Below are 15,811 nucleotides of genomic sequence, written 5' to 3' on the forward strand. Positions count from 1 at the left end.
ACTATGCCTTTGTCTGCACAGGGAGCTAACTATTTCCACAGTTTGGGCCTTAGCCACACTAGAGATTGCCTCTCTCCTCATGTTATAGGTGAGATGTTGAGATCTACTAAAGGACTTGAGCTAAGAGCCACAGATGTAAGTGAGAGGGGACCACCGGCAGGATGATTTTAAAGGACTACTGGCTCTCGAATTGACTCCTGCAACTACTTTGACAGTCATACTGGTTTCACACCAACTCCCCTGCTATCATAATTCCAGAATTACACCCAGGCAGTTGGTTTTACATCCACTTTTCCATTATTCATAATCCTGATATTATAATCTTACATATATGTGTGTACACATATATAATATTCATGTGTAGTACATATATTATATATATCATACACATATACCAGCCATAACCCTCAAATGAATGAGTAAGAGCCAGTTATTAGAGAAGAAACACCCTGATATAATTCCTCTATCAGGTTTGCAGGAGGTAAGGTGGTGTAACTTCAGCAGGAGGTAGTGGGAAGGTCTCTAAATCACAGAGATAAATAAGCTTTATGAAATCAGTGACATCACTTTTGAATGCTGCATTCTTTTAAAATTGTGCTGCATCGTCCTCTCTCTTGGACTTCTTTTTCAATTAATATCAGTAAGGGAAATGAAAAATTCCCCCAAACAAGGGAAATTCAAATGCAAAGAACTTAAACCAAAACAAACGAAAATCCTGCATTAACATGGCGTTAAGGGTAGAGATGGATGACATTTTTCAGACAGTGATGGCTGTGCTTCCCTTAATGTTGTCAGCCCAGTGGTTAGCACACTCAACTGGGATATAGAAAACTCAGGTTTAAGACCCTGTATCTCATATCCAAGATGAGTGCCCTAGCCACTGGACTATTGGCTGTGCTGGGGTAGCTCTGTCTCTCTCTCTTTCACAAGAAATTCCAAACTGGACTTGAGTAAAGTTTCATCAAAACTGCTATGTTTCTGTGCCCGATTTGATGAATTGGCATTTTTTGACGAAAAACTATTTTCTCAAAAAATTCCCAGCCAGCTCTACTACCCCTGTACACACAAATACAATACATTTCATAAAGAGTTATCAAACCAAAATTAATATGTCATACTTTTCTATTTGTATTAAACAACAGTACACAAAATATTTTGTTACATACATGTATATGACTAATTCTCCATCACAAATACAGTACAATCATAGCAATGTAACAGCTTCCACGTCTATTTTTCAGCGGTGCCATTGTTTGCATTTTTGGAAGTAAAATAATCAGAAATACATAGCAGAACAGATATATTGTCTACTGCATGACTCAGGATACGTCACATTTGTGGTGTTTTTTTTAATGGAATTCAGCAACCTCTACACTGTGTTAATGCATACAAAACAATTTTTTAAAAGTTGAGACGTGAATTTGGAAGGTTCCCACAGAAGATATTTCATGTGAACATAGCAATAAGAGCAGCAAGGTTGCCAATTAATATAAAGGTACTCCAAAATATAAAAATAAAACAGTACTAGGAAGGGGGATCATAGCTGATTTGCACCTGGCATATGCAATGGACATATCCATCAACTTTCACCTGACAAGACAGCACAAACTGTTTCCTTGCTTTGTTGAAAAGTATTACCCATAGACTCATAGATTTTAAGGTCAGAAGGGACCATTATGATCATCTAGTCTGACCTCCTGCACAACGCAGGCCCCAGAATCTCACCCACCCACTCCTGTAACAAACCCCTAACCTACTATTAGAATAATAATACAATATTAGACTATAGTGAAGTTGCAAAGCATATCAGCAATGAGAGGACACAGTGTAGGGCTGTCTCACCATATAGTGTTTTCTCAAGCCTATACAAGGTTAAAATATCATTTCACGCAAACTGCGTATTTAAGCTGTTCAGGCCTCAGTGCCTTGTCTCAGCTCACTTACAGCAGAGGCTAGGAAGGATATCAAAGCTAAAAATAGAACAGGAATACTTGTGGCACCTTAGAGACTAACAAATGTTTCTCACCCCAAACCTTGCAACACTAGTCTCACTAGTGCAGAAATGGAGTAAGGCCTTCTTTATGTACATGCATGCAACGAAGCTCACATTTACTGTCAGACATATACTAACGATTGAACCAAGCATGAAAGAACTAGCAGATTGTTTGATGAACGTATAAAGAGATCCATAGAACCCTTGAAAGATTCTAGTTTTCTCCTTTCATGCCTATATAGTTTTCATTTTCTAAAGCAGCCTCCCATGCTCTGATCTGCAATGCAAATCAATGGGCAACATTTTATTTATTAATTAGAGAAAAACAGACATTTCCCAAGAAAGGCAAAGAGGAGCTATTGAGACAGTTGTAACATAAAATACCTTAGAAATAGCCCATAATTGGCTTTCCTGTTACCAGAGAAGAAACCCTCTAATATAATTCTTTTATAAGGTTTACAAAAGGTAAGGTTGTGCAACTTCCTCTAAACCATAGACATAAATAAACTCTATGGAATCAGTGATATTACATTTTAACACTGCATTTATTTAATGATGCTGTATCCTCCCCTCTCTTGGGCTTCTTTTTCAATTTGTTTCAGTAAGAGAAACGTGAATGAGAGCAGGCCGTTCAGCTGAGAAGCATCTCCTATGAGACCGACCAAAAAAATCACCACTTAGTTCTGATGGGTTTTACTATAGCTTGAATATATAATAATAATTTTGATCTCACAATTTGAAGGGTTAATTTTTCAACAATATGTTTCAAAAAATATCATTATATATATACACACACACATACACACACCCTGTATTCAGTTACTTTAATGGTCTGGGCTGTAATTGTACATGCTGGGTGTCTGCCACGGGCTGACATTTTTTTGAAAATTTCAGCCACAATCGTTTGGCTGTTTCCAAAACAAGGTTGGGGGAAAATACATTGTTATGCTCATGTAAACCATTCTAATAATCTTTCCTTCAAGAAGATCTCGCACTCCCATGCTTTAGGGCAGGGACTTCAAATTTGTCAGGGAGGTGGCTTTTGTGCCAGGGACGTGCCCTTCACTATCCCTGAAAAAAAGCCATCCACAGTTGGCCAAGTTATGACTTTTTGAAAAATCACAGTTCACACTTGCTCAATAGAGACTTGCTAGAACTTCACAGCTAAAAACTCCAGAGAGTCTATCTGCACTCAGCATGCTCCAGCTCGGCTTGCAGCGGGGGGCGGGGGGGTGGGGAGCAGAACTTTCCCGCAATTGCAGCTGTGGATGGCTGTGGGTGGGTTGGGGGACAGGCATCAGAAATGACAGCAGGGAGCCTGTCTCTCTTGTGCTCTCAATGTTCCCTTGTCACAGTTCTCGGGCTGTTGATGGGTGCTTTCTACTGGACGGGCACTGAAAAGTCCTCAGGGTGCCCCCCTCTGCCTAAATAGGAGTCCCTAGGATTTCTGGGGATGGAGTTCTTGGCTCCCACTCCCCTAGTCCGTTTTGTCTGTTCTCAGCTTCTCTAATCCCAAAAGGAGTAGAGAGTAGCAGCACCAAGCAACTAATCAGCTTACCTTGGGGCTTGCCGGACCTATCTTACCTGGCTGGTATAACTGGGTCACTGTCTCCTTGTAAGCACATGGGGCCAGGGATGGTAAATGGCCTTCCCAAGGGAAGTTCCCATGAAGGCTTCCAGGAGTCTCCTCTGGGAAATGTAGCGTTGCCATATGCTCTTTCCCACAGCTGCCCAGCAGCTGCTGGGAACTTCCTGTTTTTAAGTCTTTATTCCACCCTTGACTTGATTGACAGAGCCGGAGGGATGGGGCTAGCCTTGCCCATGGCACCTCTTTAAACCCTTTATCACCAGTGCAGGGTTTATACACGCTGTCACACCCCCTTTTGGGTCCGGTCAATATGGAGGAGCAAGCTGCCCAATTCAAATGCAGAGGGAACAAGAGTTGTACCCAGAGGGTGAGGGAGAACTGAAAATGGTTGGACAAGGAGACTGGGATGGGGAGCTCAGAGGGGAAGACTGGGATTGAAAAGCCTGAGGAGTAGAGACTGGGATTGACGAGGTGAAGAGAATGGAACTGGAAGGAGGACACAGGTGGGGAAACGATAGGACTGAAACAAGGACAGGTTGGACAGGACAGAGCAGAATGGGTCAAGTTTGGGAGGAATGAACAGAAGAGTCTGTGCAAACAGGAGAACCACCCTTTAGTTCAAGAGACAGAAGTCTGTGCAGTGAATATCAATATGATGCCATAGGATAGAATTTTTACTTTTGCAATTTGGTTTATTAAAAAGCCAGGAAATTACCCACAGATAGCTATATTGAAGAAATATTATTAAGGTGGCAAAGGCAAGCACTCAGAAGTTAGGAAATGCCAGAATTAAGATTGGCTGTGCAAATGAAATGGATGAAATGTAAGGGCCTGTGATATACAGAGGGTCAGACTAGATGATCTACTGGTCCCTTCAGGCCTTAAATTCTATGAAACTATTTCAAGATATTTGAATTAATCTATTGAAGCTGCTCCACATTTTGTATTTTTCAGTATCAGACATAACAGTGTCAGTCTGAATTATGGAGGAAAAGATAGCACACTAAAATTATAATAGTTTACATTATATTTTCAAGCAATAGGAAAATACTGACTGCTGTTAACTGCTAATGCTCCAAGGAATTAATATAATATGCAGGATAAAATCCGTATGTAGTTATTAACTATTGCAACAAAAAAATGTGTAGTTGTCCAGGATAATTTACGGCAATGCTGCACTACAGCTAAAATATATAACAACTAAATTAAAATTTGTTCAGATTTGACGAGACAACAGAATAAAGCCCATTTTTGGAATCTTGTATTTAATGTAAAAATAATTTGTTAGGATGTGGATTTATCTAGTTTATTTTTTTAAATACCTCATTCTTGTCAAGATAAATTAAAGGCTTCTGAATCGTTTGAGACTTTCAGAGAGAGGCAGAGTCAAGTTTGAAATCTGTTATCCATGGAAGTCAAAATGCCACCCACCCACCTCAATGGGTGGGGGAACTTAATGGGGCTGGTGGCGAAGGAGGGGAGCTCCAGCAGCGAGGGTGGGAGACACATTGAGGGGCACCAGTTACCTCCTCTCCCCCCTGGAGTATCTGGCACCCATTGGCCAGCTTGGGGGGGGGGGGGGCGAGGAGAAGGACAATGTTTGGCTCACATCCCCGAACTCCAGGAATTTAACCTGAAGCCTGGGCCATGTGGGGCCTCTTTCATCTCCATTCCAGCAACCCCATCCTCCTACCCACCCGGACCTAAGAATGGGAATCCAGTCTGGCAGATGCTGTGGGTCTAGCTGTTCACACATTGAGGGTCAGGAAGGAATTTTTTCTTCCATATAGCCAGTTGGCAGAGGCCTGGAGAGATTTTTGCCTTCCTCACAGCACCTTGGAGCCACAGTAGGTTAAGCAGGAATGTACTTGCTAACTGAGGTAGCTGGTTGAGTTATTAATTCATCAAAACTTGTGGCCAGTTTCCAGTGCCATTAAAAAGATAAAGTGAATGGCTCCCAGAGGTAAAAGACATGGGATTTTGCTGATGGGTCTTGGGCTAATGGGATAGAGTGAGACCTGGTGACACTCATGGGCCAAGGTTGGATTTCCTCATGGGCTGAGGAAATCCTACCCCAATTTACGGGTTATACGGAAGGAGCCCTGTAACTGCTGTACTGGAACCACTTAAATGCCTGGTATAGGAGACCAGGAGTGATGGGTGGATAGCACCCCTCCCCTGTGTTAAAGTTTAATAAAAGTCATAGTCTTAAAATCCATCCACATGTCTGAATCTAAGGCATCAAATTGCTTTCAGAATGGCAGTTGTGTTTTGATCTAGATATCTGAATTGTATAGGTATGGCACCAATGCTTTTCTTTACAAATATAGTAAGAGCACTCCCATCTACATCTGATTACATTAGCTGTCATAAGCACTTGAAGAATGATATAATTAAAAGATGGTATTCTCAACCAGGGGGAACAGTAGAGACGATATCAGCACAATCACTAATTTAACATTCATTTTCACAGAGATGCACCAACGGCAGTTTTGCAAGACTATTACGGTGACAGACAAGATAGAGCATATGATAAAAAGCTGCAGTGTTAGCAGCTTTTTATAACAGATTGCGTGGAACAGTGCCCCTTCTGGGCTAAAGAACATGATGGGTCACTCCTTGAAGGGTTCACAGTACTACTGGTTACAACCTAATCCCTCCACCCCTTCAAGTAATAAGCAATTAACATAATTCTAGAATGAAAACAAGAAAAAAGGCTTAGAAATATTCTTGGTATCTTATCTAAGGCCTGAGACATATTAATCAAAGAAAAATGCAAAAGGGTAGAAAAGCTTTTGAACAAATTCATAAGGGGAAAATGTACTTCAGTTCTTCCTGTAGGCTTATGTGAAATGAACTTGTTAGTCATCTTGGATGGGGGACTGGACCACATCGCAGTACAACCTAGTTTTGAACAATCAGGCATAATGAGCACTTTTGTGCTTTTTATCTTTAATGTCTTTGTGTATGGTCTGGATGCAAAGCTTGGAAATTATCATCATCTACTTCTAAATGTTTACATCCTTGTATGGGAACTTTTGTATTGATTTCAAACATCCTGTTCTCAATTACAAGTCGTGTAACATTAAAATGAACTTAGAGAAATGGCTCTCTCTTTAAAGCATCAACATCTCCCTGAAAAAAACAATTCCTATTTTTTTTTTAAATCAAGTTTAATTAATTTAGCTCTTGAATCTGTTTACTGCTTACTGGAGAAAAAGGAGAAATAGACTCAATTCATAACTAACAAAACCTCATTGCATTTGCTAGCAGCTGAAAAATAACTAGGTTACAAAACTGACTTTAGTCATCAACAAGAGACAATGACCAATGAAACTTCAGTGAACATAACATTGAATGATCAGTCATCCTCAGCCACTGAGTCATCTCATAAGAAAACAAAGAATTACATTCCATGCTCTTTAGTCTTCAGTTTTTAGAAGCACTCGAGTCTTCGTCATCATATAAGGCCAGATTCTCCCAGATTTACTCATGGTGTGCAGTACCTTACTAAGCAAGTAGTCCCACTGAAGTCAACAGGACAAGGCACAACTCAATGAGAGAAAGTCTGGTATAATAGGATATCTGTAGATGACTATTGGCTATATATCATGCCTACACAATTGTTTAAAAAAAGGCAGATTAACTGTCCTATTGCTTATTTTCTAATCACCAGTACAATTTTACATGTCTTGATTCTTGCACTGATTAAAAACCTTCTGGCCATTAGCTTAGCTTTATATTTCAATATAAACATTACCTTTTACAGTCACATGTACACTCTGGCTTGTAGACAGCTGGGGTTGAACCAGAACATTGCATGTATATTCCCCCTCATCCACTTCCTTCTGCACATCTGAGAGTTTCAGCGTTCCATTGTTTTCGAATGCTACTTGGCGATGGTTAAAAGGAAGCAGGTCAGAGTTCTTGTACCATTTAATGGAGTAATATGGATAGCCAATCACACGGCAATGTATATAGGTGTCCCGTCCTGCTATTGCTGTGATATTTTTCATTGGACGGATGCTTGCTGGCCCTGGAAAAGTACAAAGAAACTCTTAAAAATAATTTAAGGGCATACTTGCTAGAGGAAATATTCATTTTTTGCTGATTATATAAATGTTTACAACATCCATTAATGTAGCCTGCATAACATTTCTTCTTAACATTTGACAGTTTTTGCTTTTAAGAACCACTTAAGCAGTCTCCCTAATCTTTATGTGCTCTAGTTTCTATCGCCCTACAGCATACATTCTAATTAGGGCTGTGGTATATGTTTGTATTATTGAATACTTGTCTGCTAAAATCTTTGCTGCATTACAAATTAAAGACTAGGGTATGATATAATTAAATGTCCAATACTAAAACGTATGCTAAGCTAGAATCCTGTTATACATGAGAACACTGACAAAATTAACATTCATTCTGATGTATATAAAATATAATATCATGAGGATGGGTATTATGCCATGAAGAACTACAAGTTCAAGCTAATGTACCATGTGCATGAGTAATTACAATGAATGTAGGACAACTAAAGGAGGAGAGGAAAATAAGAAACACATGCATGCAAAAACTATAATAGGAAAACATATTAGTGATGACGCTAACCCTCATGCTTGAGGAACATAAGTTTAGGGAAAGAGATTGTATAACAAGCTGACTTCGCAAGCCAAAGAGGAAAGGAGCCTTCCAACCTTAAACCATACAACAGAGTTTCTAGAGGGGGTTGAGGGAGGTGTGAAGATGGGAGAACCACAGTAAGTCAGTTTCGGCATTCCAAGATTCAGACCAGTGCATGCAACAATCTTCTCCACTACAATGAGTTATGTGTGTTTTTTTGAGGAGCTGATTTGACAAGCACCTCTTACGTTTATTCGAGCCTGGTATAGGATGACTCCAGCAGAGTTGTTGGCAGTACAGCGATAGACTCCCCCATCTCGAACTTGAGTGTTAGAGATATTCAGGTAGCTGACCACATTGCCCTCAGAGGTGATAATCTGGCTGATACGGTGATTACCATCTTTGATTATGGGATCTTCATCTAGTGTCCAGGTGATTGTAGGCAGAGGAGTCCCCTTCACATTGCACATAAGGGAGACAGGTTCTCCTGGACTCACCACTTTCTCACTGAAGGCAGAAATGATTTTGGGAGTTCCATCTGCAGAGGAAACGGAAAGCAAATGAACAGCATGTATGCACAATAAAACTGCTCCCACTACCTTTGTTTAGCCCATAAACCAAGAATTCTGAAAGGGACACTAACCCTCATCCTTCAGGAACATAAGCCAACCTCTAATTAATGAAGGTTAGGAAGGATTTTTCCTGTGAACAGCTTATCTAATAACTGCTTACTGCAGGGTTTCTTTTGCACCTTACTCTGAAGCTTCAGGTACTGACCACTGTTGGAGAGATGATACTGGACTAGATGGACCATTGGTTTGTTCTGATATAGCAATTCACATGTTCCTGTGAAAAAGGCGTGGATGCCATAGGCAATTGAGAAGCCAAAGAAGTAGAGTGTAAGCCTAAGATGGGGTTTGGAGATATACTTATTATACATTTCAGTTCCTTTGAAAGTTAAGGATGAATAATGTTGGCTAAAGCCAGGCGTAACTCGTGTATGCTAATTCCAAACAGCTCTGCAAATTCAGTTCAGTCCTGCAATATCTTTTTTATACCAGTATTAAAATAAGCCTTTTCCAAATATAAATTGCTACTCATGCTGATGATGACAATTTTTGAAGTAGCTTAGTGTTGTACACAAATCTACCAAGGTGGAGAGGACACCAAATATATTTTCTTGTGACCCATGTCACAATTTAACCGAAGTCTCCAAGGTGCAAGCAAGAAAAGAAAAGGTAAAGATTTTCAAAGTATGGAGTAGAATTAAATTATTCTCTAACTGGATAGCACAGAAGGGTAATGGTTTTAACAAAAATGACACCCTATTATTATTTAGAAGATTCTTTCCCAGATTTTGCAATACAGTACTCTCTTTCTGTTGTTCTTTTTTAAATTACGGTATACTTTAAGAGTGGTGTTTAGAATGGATTTAAATATAATTGGGGGTAAGAATGCATCTGGTTCAGCTCATAATATGTAGGAAGCAGTCTAGTAAGAGGTTTAGAAAACAATTCTATATGCCATTGTCTGGATCTAATGCATAGTGGGGCCAGCCAATTAGTTTTAAAGTTGAGAAAATATTAGCATCAGCAAAGACTATAAGGGGGTGGTTTAATCACAGTATAAAGAACAGCTTAAGCCTCTTGAAAACCCCTCTCTTCCCACCCAGTGGGCTTTGCCCTATGGGAATAACTCATTTTAATTCCATACAAGATGTAATGGGGAAGGACATCAGTGACAAGCATCAGTAACTCTAATGTTGTGAGAGAATACGTAGTGCACTCAGCACATTTCATGGAGGCTCAGACCAGCATAATTCCATTGGAAATAGCCTCTCCTTACCTAGTAATCTCAACACAGGAGCACACAGAAAACTGAGGGAGATCTCGTGATGTGTGTGGAGCTTGAATTGCTATCCCCACAAAATGTGCTGAATCTCAGCAGGATTAAAAAAAAGTACAGCAATGTTCTCTCTCCCCAGCACAATCACCTAAGAGCATCAAAATTATCATTTCCAGTACATTGAAACACCTACATTTCAGCAGGGACATTAGGTTGGGTTTCTTATATATTTTTTCTCTCTCCCTCTCTCTTTGTTCCTGTCCTATTGGATGCGTGACAGAGTATTTAAAATTTCTTTCTTCATCTCTGACTCTCTCTCTTCCTTTCCTTTTCCATGCATTCGCACTGTCATCTCTCACAAGACAAAAAAGCTATCGGCTTTTCATCCTGAATGGAAACTGACACACGACAAATAAATCAGTGAGTGCGCTCAGTATGCACCTCTGCCCTTTTTTTATTCAAGTGACAGGCTTTTTTGGAGATGAAAGCAGACATTATTTTCCCAGCAAGACCCGAGTGTCTTTGAAATCTTTCCTGCTGTCGCTCTCTGATAACCTGCACTCTCTCGACATCATTATAGATTATCAATATGCTCTTTAGGCTTTCTTAGTCACAAGAGATGGTTGCCGAGGTAACTAGGTCCAGGCAGGTAATCTCTTCTTTTTCTGTAAAGACTAAAAATAGTGGCCATGCCATGACTGCACTACAGCCTCATTAGTGAACCGGCTCTGTACAAATTGATTACTTTCCTCACTTGATTATTATGTGGAACATTGTGTCAGTTACTTAGGATGATCTCCAGACCTTCAACTGATTTCACAACCAGCCTGAAAACTGTGTTTGGAATGAAATGTTTGATCCTTGGTAGGGATCTCTCTTCTCTCTTGTCCTGGAGTTACAGAATTTTGGATAGCAGCAAAAAATTAATGCATTTGGTGGGGCTTCAGTAGGAGGGATATTTTTCAAATACATTTCTTTGACACCTGGATCCTAATTTCCTCTCATTTGTTGTTCTGGAGCATGGAGAGGCACAAATATCCCCCAAAGTGTGTGGCTAGTTTGATCCTTCCTACAGGCACAGGGTCTTCTCTCTCTTTATAATTGGAGACCACAAGCATATTGTATATACTATATACATACAATAACACTTCACTGTAGCCAGTAACCCCACTAAAGCAGGTAATGACTAACCTTCTAGCACCACCTGAACATAGTCTTGAGCAGACATCTTGTCCTTGCGTACAAAGCACTGGTACGCTCCACCATCACTTTTGGCCATGCCATCCATAATGAGATTCTCATGGTTGATCCCCATGATCCTCACGTTGTTTCCAGGGTTGATGATTTCACCATTTCGGTACCAGGACAGTTCTTGGTCCTCAGTTCCAGTCACACTGCAGGACAAGGACACTTGACTACCAACACTGCTTTTAACTTTCCGTGGACTGATTGTGGCTTTCAGAGGCTCTGAAGATTTAAGTCAAAAGGGGGGGGGGGGGGGGAGGAAGACATTATGTATCTTTTAAAAAAATATGACTAACAGGTGACCTGTCACTGAGAAAAAATACTGAATCACAAATACACATCTCTGAAATGAGAATAGGTGACCATGTTTGATTTCAAGGGCCTTTTAAGGCCACAGTCCCACAATTAGTTCTGCACAGGCAGACCCCTATACCCAGCTGGAGTCCCATTGCCATCAGTGGGGCTCTGCTTGGATGCAAGGGTGCCTCTGTGTGGAACTCACTGTGGGATAAGCACACAAAGCAGTAAGATAGCCCACCTGACTTTATTCTCAGTATCACCATTTAAGAATATGATGATATATTTTTATTGAAGTTTGATATTATGTGTGAAAGAAAATTCACAGTATTGAAGTAACAATAGTAAACACAAGGAAGGGAGTCTTTATCCACACACATACCAACAACTAAAGCTACTGAATTTGGATCTGCATCCCAACCTCCCTACATTTTGATTGGGCCCAGTACATATATAACAGACCACCATGACATTTATATCCAGATGGGATTCTTCCCCAGGATTTTTGTTCAATACCAGCTCTATCAACAAGAAATAATTCAAAATATAATACATCTCTTTTATCATCTTTGGATATGTGTTATGAATCAAATGTGATGAGATATTGTTTATTTAGCATGTTTAATGACCAACATTGTACCTAATATTGGATGCGCTCTCAATATTACTTAATTATTTTACATCTCTCTCTCTCTTTCTCTCTCTCTCTCTCTCTCTTACACACACACACACACACACAGAGCTATATCTATAAGATGTTATACTATATTCTGTAAAACAGATGAGTTAAATAAATAATTATATATGATATTTTATACTCACATACACAATTCCTTAGTTAACTTAATTCTGCTTTAAAGAATATTGGATAATATGATAATGGAAATGTTATTATTATTTCTCTATTGAGGATTGCTAGATAATCCTGGTCTGTTATGAGCCTGTACAATATTAAATGGATCTGATTCATCTACCTGTTATGAATATTTTACAAATGTAGCCATCTTTTTAAATCTTTTTAAATTTCTGAATCATTGATAAAAGATGCTGATTTTCTTTCAAAATAATGAATAGCAGGAACCCCTGTGACCAGAGCTTGACACTTTTATTCAGAAGACTGTTTGCAATTCATCCACTTCTATTACTAAGCAAAATACATCCTTTATGTGAAAAATCACATAACCATGTGATAAACTGAGTTCATTTTGCACTTCTGATCTCTCATCTGCATTCTGCCCGCTAATCCATCTCCACTAAGACAGTTTATAACATTCCAAACCTTTGAGCAGCTTCAAGGAGCCACCATTGACAATAACAAAACAAGTAACAGCAACAAAAACAATAACAAAAGAACCTTCTACAAAATATTTCCTTCTTTTCCTTCCATTGCAAAACCAAGCACAATCATGGGTTTGAAATTATACTTGCCACATTCAGTCCTGGACTTACGTTTTACATGTAGATGCCCTATCACCTCAGCAGTACCATAGTTGTTCCACACCTCACAAACGTAGTTGCCTGAGTCCGAAGGACGTGTGTTTTCTATCAGCAGACCTGTGACTGTCTGCCGAAACCTGCTATCTGGCTCCCAGGGAACATTGTCCTTCAGCCAACGGTACTTTGGTGCTGGGTGCCCCGATGCTTTGCAAGGCAGCTCCACTCGCTGTCCTGCCATGGCTTTACGTTGGTCAAACCCATCCAGAATAGACGGTGCTGAGTTTGCTGGGTCTGGAAAGCAAATAGATGTTTTCAGTGTAGTTAATTAAGATTATTACATTTTCTAAGCAATATGCTGCTATTTATCTTCTTTTTTTTAGTTGCTATCCCAGAATTTTATGTACTGTAAACTGCTACTGTGCACCAGTCATCCAGATTGTGGTATCTCAGCAGTACTGGCTTACATCCAGCAGCATGTACTAACTAAACATTGCATGATTACTTGGAAGACCTCCCACTGGATTTTTTCCAGGTGGCAGTCATTCTTCACGTCACCCATCAGGAAAGAGAAGAGCCAGAAAGTGTAAACACATTTCACCTAGAACTAAACCAACATATTCCACCTGCTTCTAAGTGGTCGGAGAGTTTTGAACTAGAAGAGTGAATTATTCCCTTGTCAGAAGAAAAATGGGCAGAAGCAAGGGGCATGTAGTCTAATTGACAAATATTGTATATTCTTTAAAAGGAATCTTAGATAGCAAAAGTAAACTAGAGCTTATAACTCCAGCAAACTGCTCTTTGTTCAGGTTCCCAGGAAGACTCTCTCACACAAACAAGTCCCAACTGCCATGTGACTGTTGTTATTTCTATTCTAGAGAAATGTGGCACATCATGCTTCGATACCTTCACCAAACATAACGATCTATGTGTTATGTCTTGTTTTTTAGCTCGTAAGCTCTTTAGGACCAGGGGCTGTCATTTTCTTATGTTTGTGCTTCATGCTGTACAATGGGGCCCAACCTAACTGAGGCCTCTAGGCACTACCACACAATTCATATTTATTACTACTGCTACTAACATAAAATAAAATAAATAATTATTATAATATCAAATATTGACTTAAATGAAGCTATTTTTCTTATATCTTAACCAATTTTATGACAACATTTTAACCATGGTAGACTCCACGTTAAACTTCCCCCTCTCTCTCACCTAGCATATGTTGATCTATTTGTTGCACTCCATCTGCTGTGTACTACAGAGTTGTTATGCAAGTTATAAAAACAGTTCTAAAAAATAAAATACCATTAGACTGCAACCAAATGGACTAAGCAGTCACCCATGTTAATTTTATATAAACAGTTAGTAAAATGTGAATTGTCAGATTTAATCAAAGATAACCACACAATCTTCGCCTCTATCTGGATGCTAGCAAAACACTTGAACCACTATAAAATGGTTACTAACATTTCCGTAACCTTTGTTCTTTGCTGCCTCGTGTATTGCACACAGCTATAAAGGGGAGAACTGTCCCTGACCCCCCTCAGTTCCTTCCCCCCAGAACACTCCGATAGAGAGGGAAAGGAAAGCAGGGTCTGGAATGGACATGTACAACACATCTTGAAGAACAACAGTTACAGAAAGGTTATTAGCTGTTTCTTCTTCTTTGAGTGACTGCACATGCCCATACCACTGTAGCTGACTCAGAAGCAATCCCAAGTGCAGGTGGGTTCAGAGTCTATGTGAACAGGGACAGGAGGATCACTCATCCAAATTTAGCATTGTCTCTAGATGGTTGGGAGATGGCGTAGTGAGAGGAAAATGTAGGACAAGATGACCAGGTTGCTGCTTTGCAAATGTCTAATATGGGAATGTTAGCCAGAAAGGTCACAGAGGCTGCTTGGGACCTAGTCAAATGACCCAACACTCTATCCAGAGGCTTCATGTTAGCCAACTTGTAATAAAAACAAATACAACTGGATATCCAAGACCAGATCCTTTGAGTGAATACAGAACTGCCCTTCCTTCTGTCTGCAAATGCAATAAACAACTGAGTCGGAGACCTGCAAGGTTTAATCTGATTCAGATAAAAAATGAAAGCTCTTCTAACATCAGAGCATGAAGGCTCTCCTCATCCTGATGACTATGATGCTTTGGAAAGAAAGTCAGCAAAAAGATTTCTTGGTTAAAAGTGGTTTGAAAAGTGGAAACCACCTTGGTAAGAAATTTTGGGTGAGGATGATGGTAAACTTTTTCTATGTAGAAACATGTATATGGAGGATCTGACACTAGCGCCCTGAGCTCTCCCAGTCTTCTGGCTGGTATAATGGCCACTAAAAAAAGGTACATTCATCAAAGGATGCAGCTGGGAGCAGGTCAATAGAGGCTTGAAGTGGGGGGGAACCCATCATCTTTGCTAAGACTAGATTCAGACTGCATGGAGGAGCAGCATTCTGCACATGCAGAAATAGTCTGTCCAGGCCCTTTAAAAGTCTTACAGACATTGGGCTGGAAAAAGAGATCAGTTAGCAATAGGTGGGAATGCTAGGCTAGACACTGGGGAAGAGATATCTCAGTGGTTTGAGCATTGGCCTGCTAAACTCAGGATTGTAAGTTCAATCCTTAAGGGGGTCACTTAGGAATCTGGGGCAAAATCAGTACTTGGTCCTGCTAGTGAAGGCAAGGGGCTGGACTTCCAGTTCTATGAGATAGGTATATCTCCATATATATGTGGAGGCTGCACACTGATTGAGCTAATCTCCAACACTTGGTGTTTTAGGGAC

The 15,811-nt window shown here is 40.0% G+C and overlaps 1 protein-coding gene across 6 annotated transcripts in view; it reads right to left on the bottom strand.

Annotated features, from left to right (window-relative positions):
* Nucleotides 1-15,811, bottom strand: part of DSCAM (DS cell adhesion molecule) — a 614,601-nt gene that overhangs the window by 229,471 nt on the left and 369,319 nt on the right. For 5 of the 6 annotated variants that reach the window (XR_010594753.1, XR_006176627.2, XR_010594752.1 and 2 more), the window contains exons 5-8: nt 13,041-13,319; nt 11,241-11,516; nt 8,446-8,742; nt 7,342-7,617 (exon numbers count right to left, since the gene is read on the bottom strand). Coding sequence is in view for 2 of the 6 variants with exons in the window: in XM_005304452.5 (XP_005304509.1) it covers nt 7,342-7,617; nt 8,446-8,742; nt 11,241-11,516; nt 13,041-13,319 (1,128 nt within the window). In the remaining 4 variants the exon portion in view is untranslated. The remainder of the gene's footprint in view (nt 1-7,341; nt 7,618-8,445; nt 8,743-11,240; nt 11,517-13,040; nt 13,320-15,811) is intronic. The other variant, XR_010594754.1, reaches the window with a different exon arrangement.

The sequence above is a fragment of the Chrysemys picta genome, chromosome 1 (genome assembly GCF_011386835.1).
Source record: "Chrysemys picta bellii isolate R12L10 chromosome 1, ASM1138683v2, whole genome shotgun sequence".
NCBI lineage: Eukaryota > Metazoa > Chordata > Testudines > Emydidae > Chrysemys > Chrysemys picta.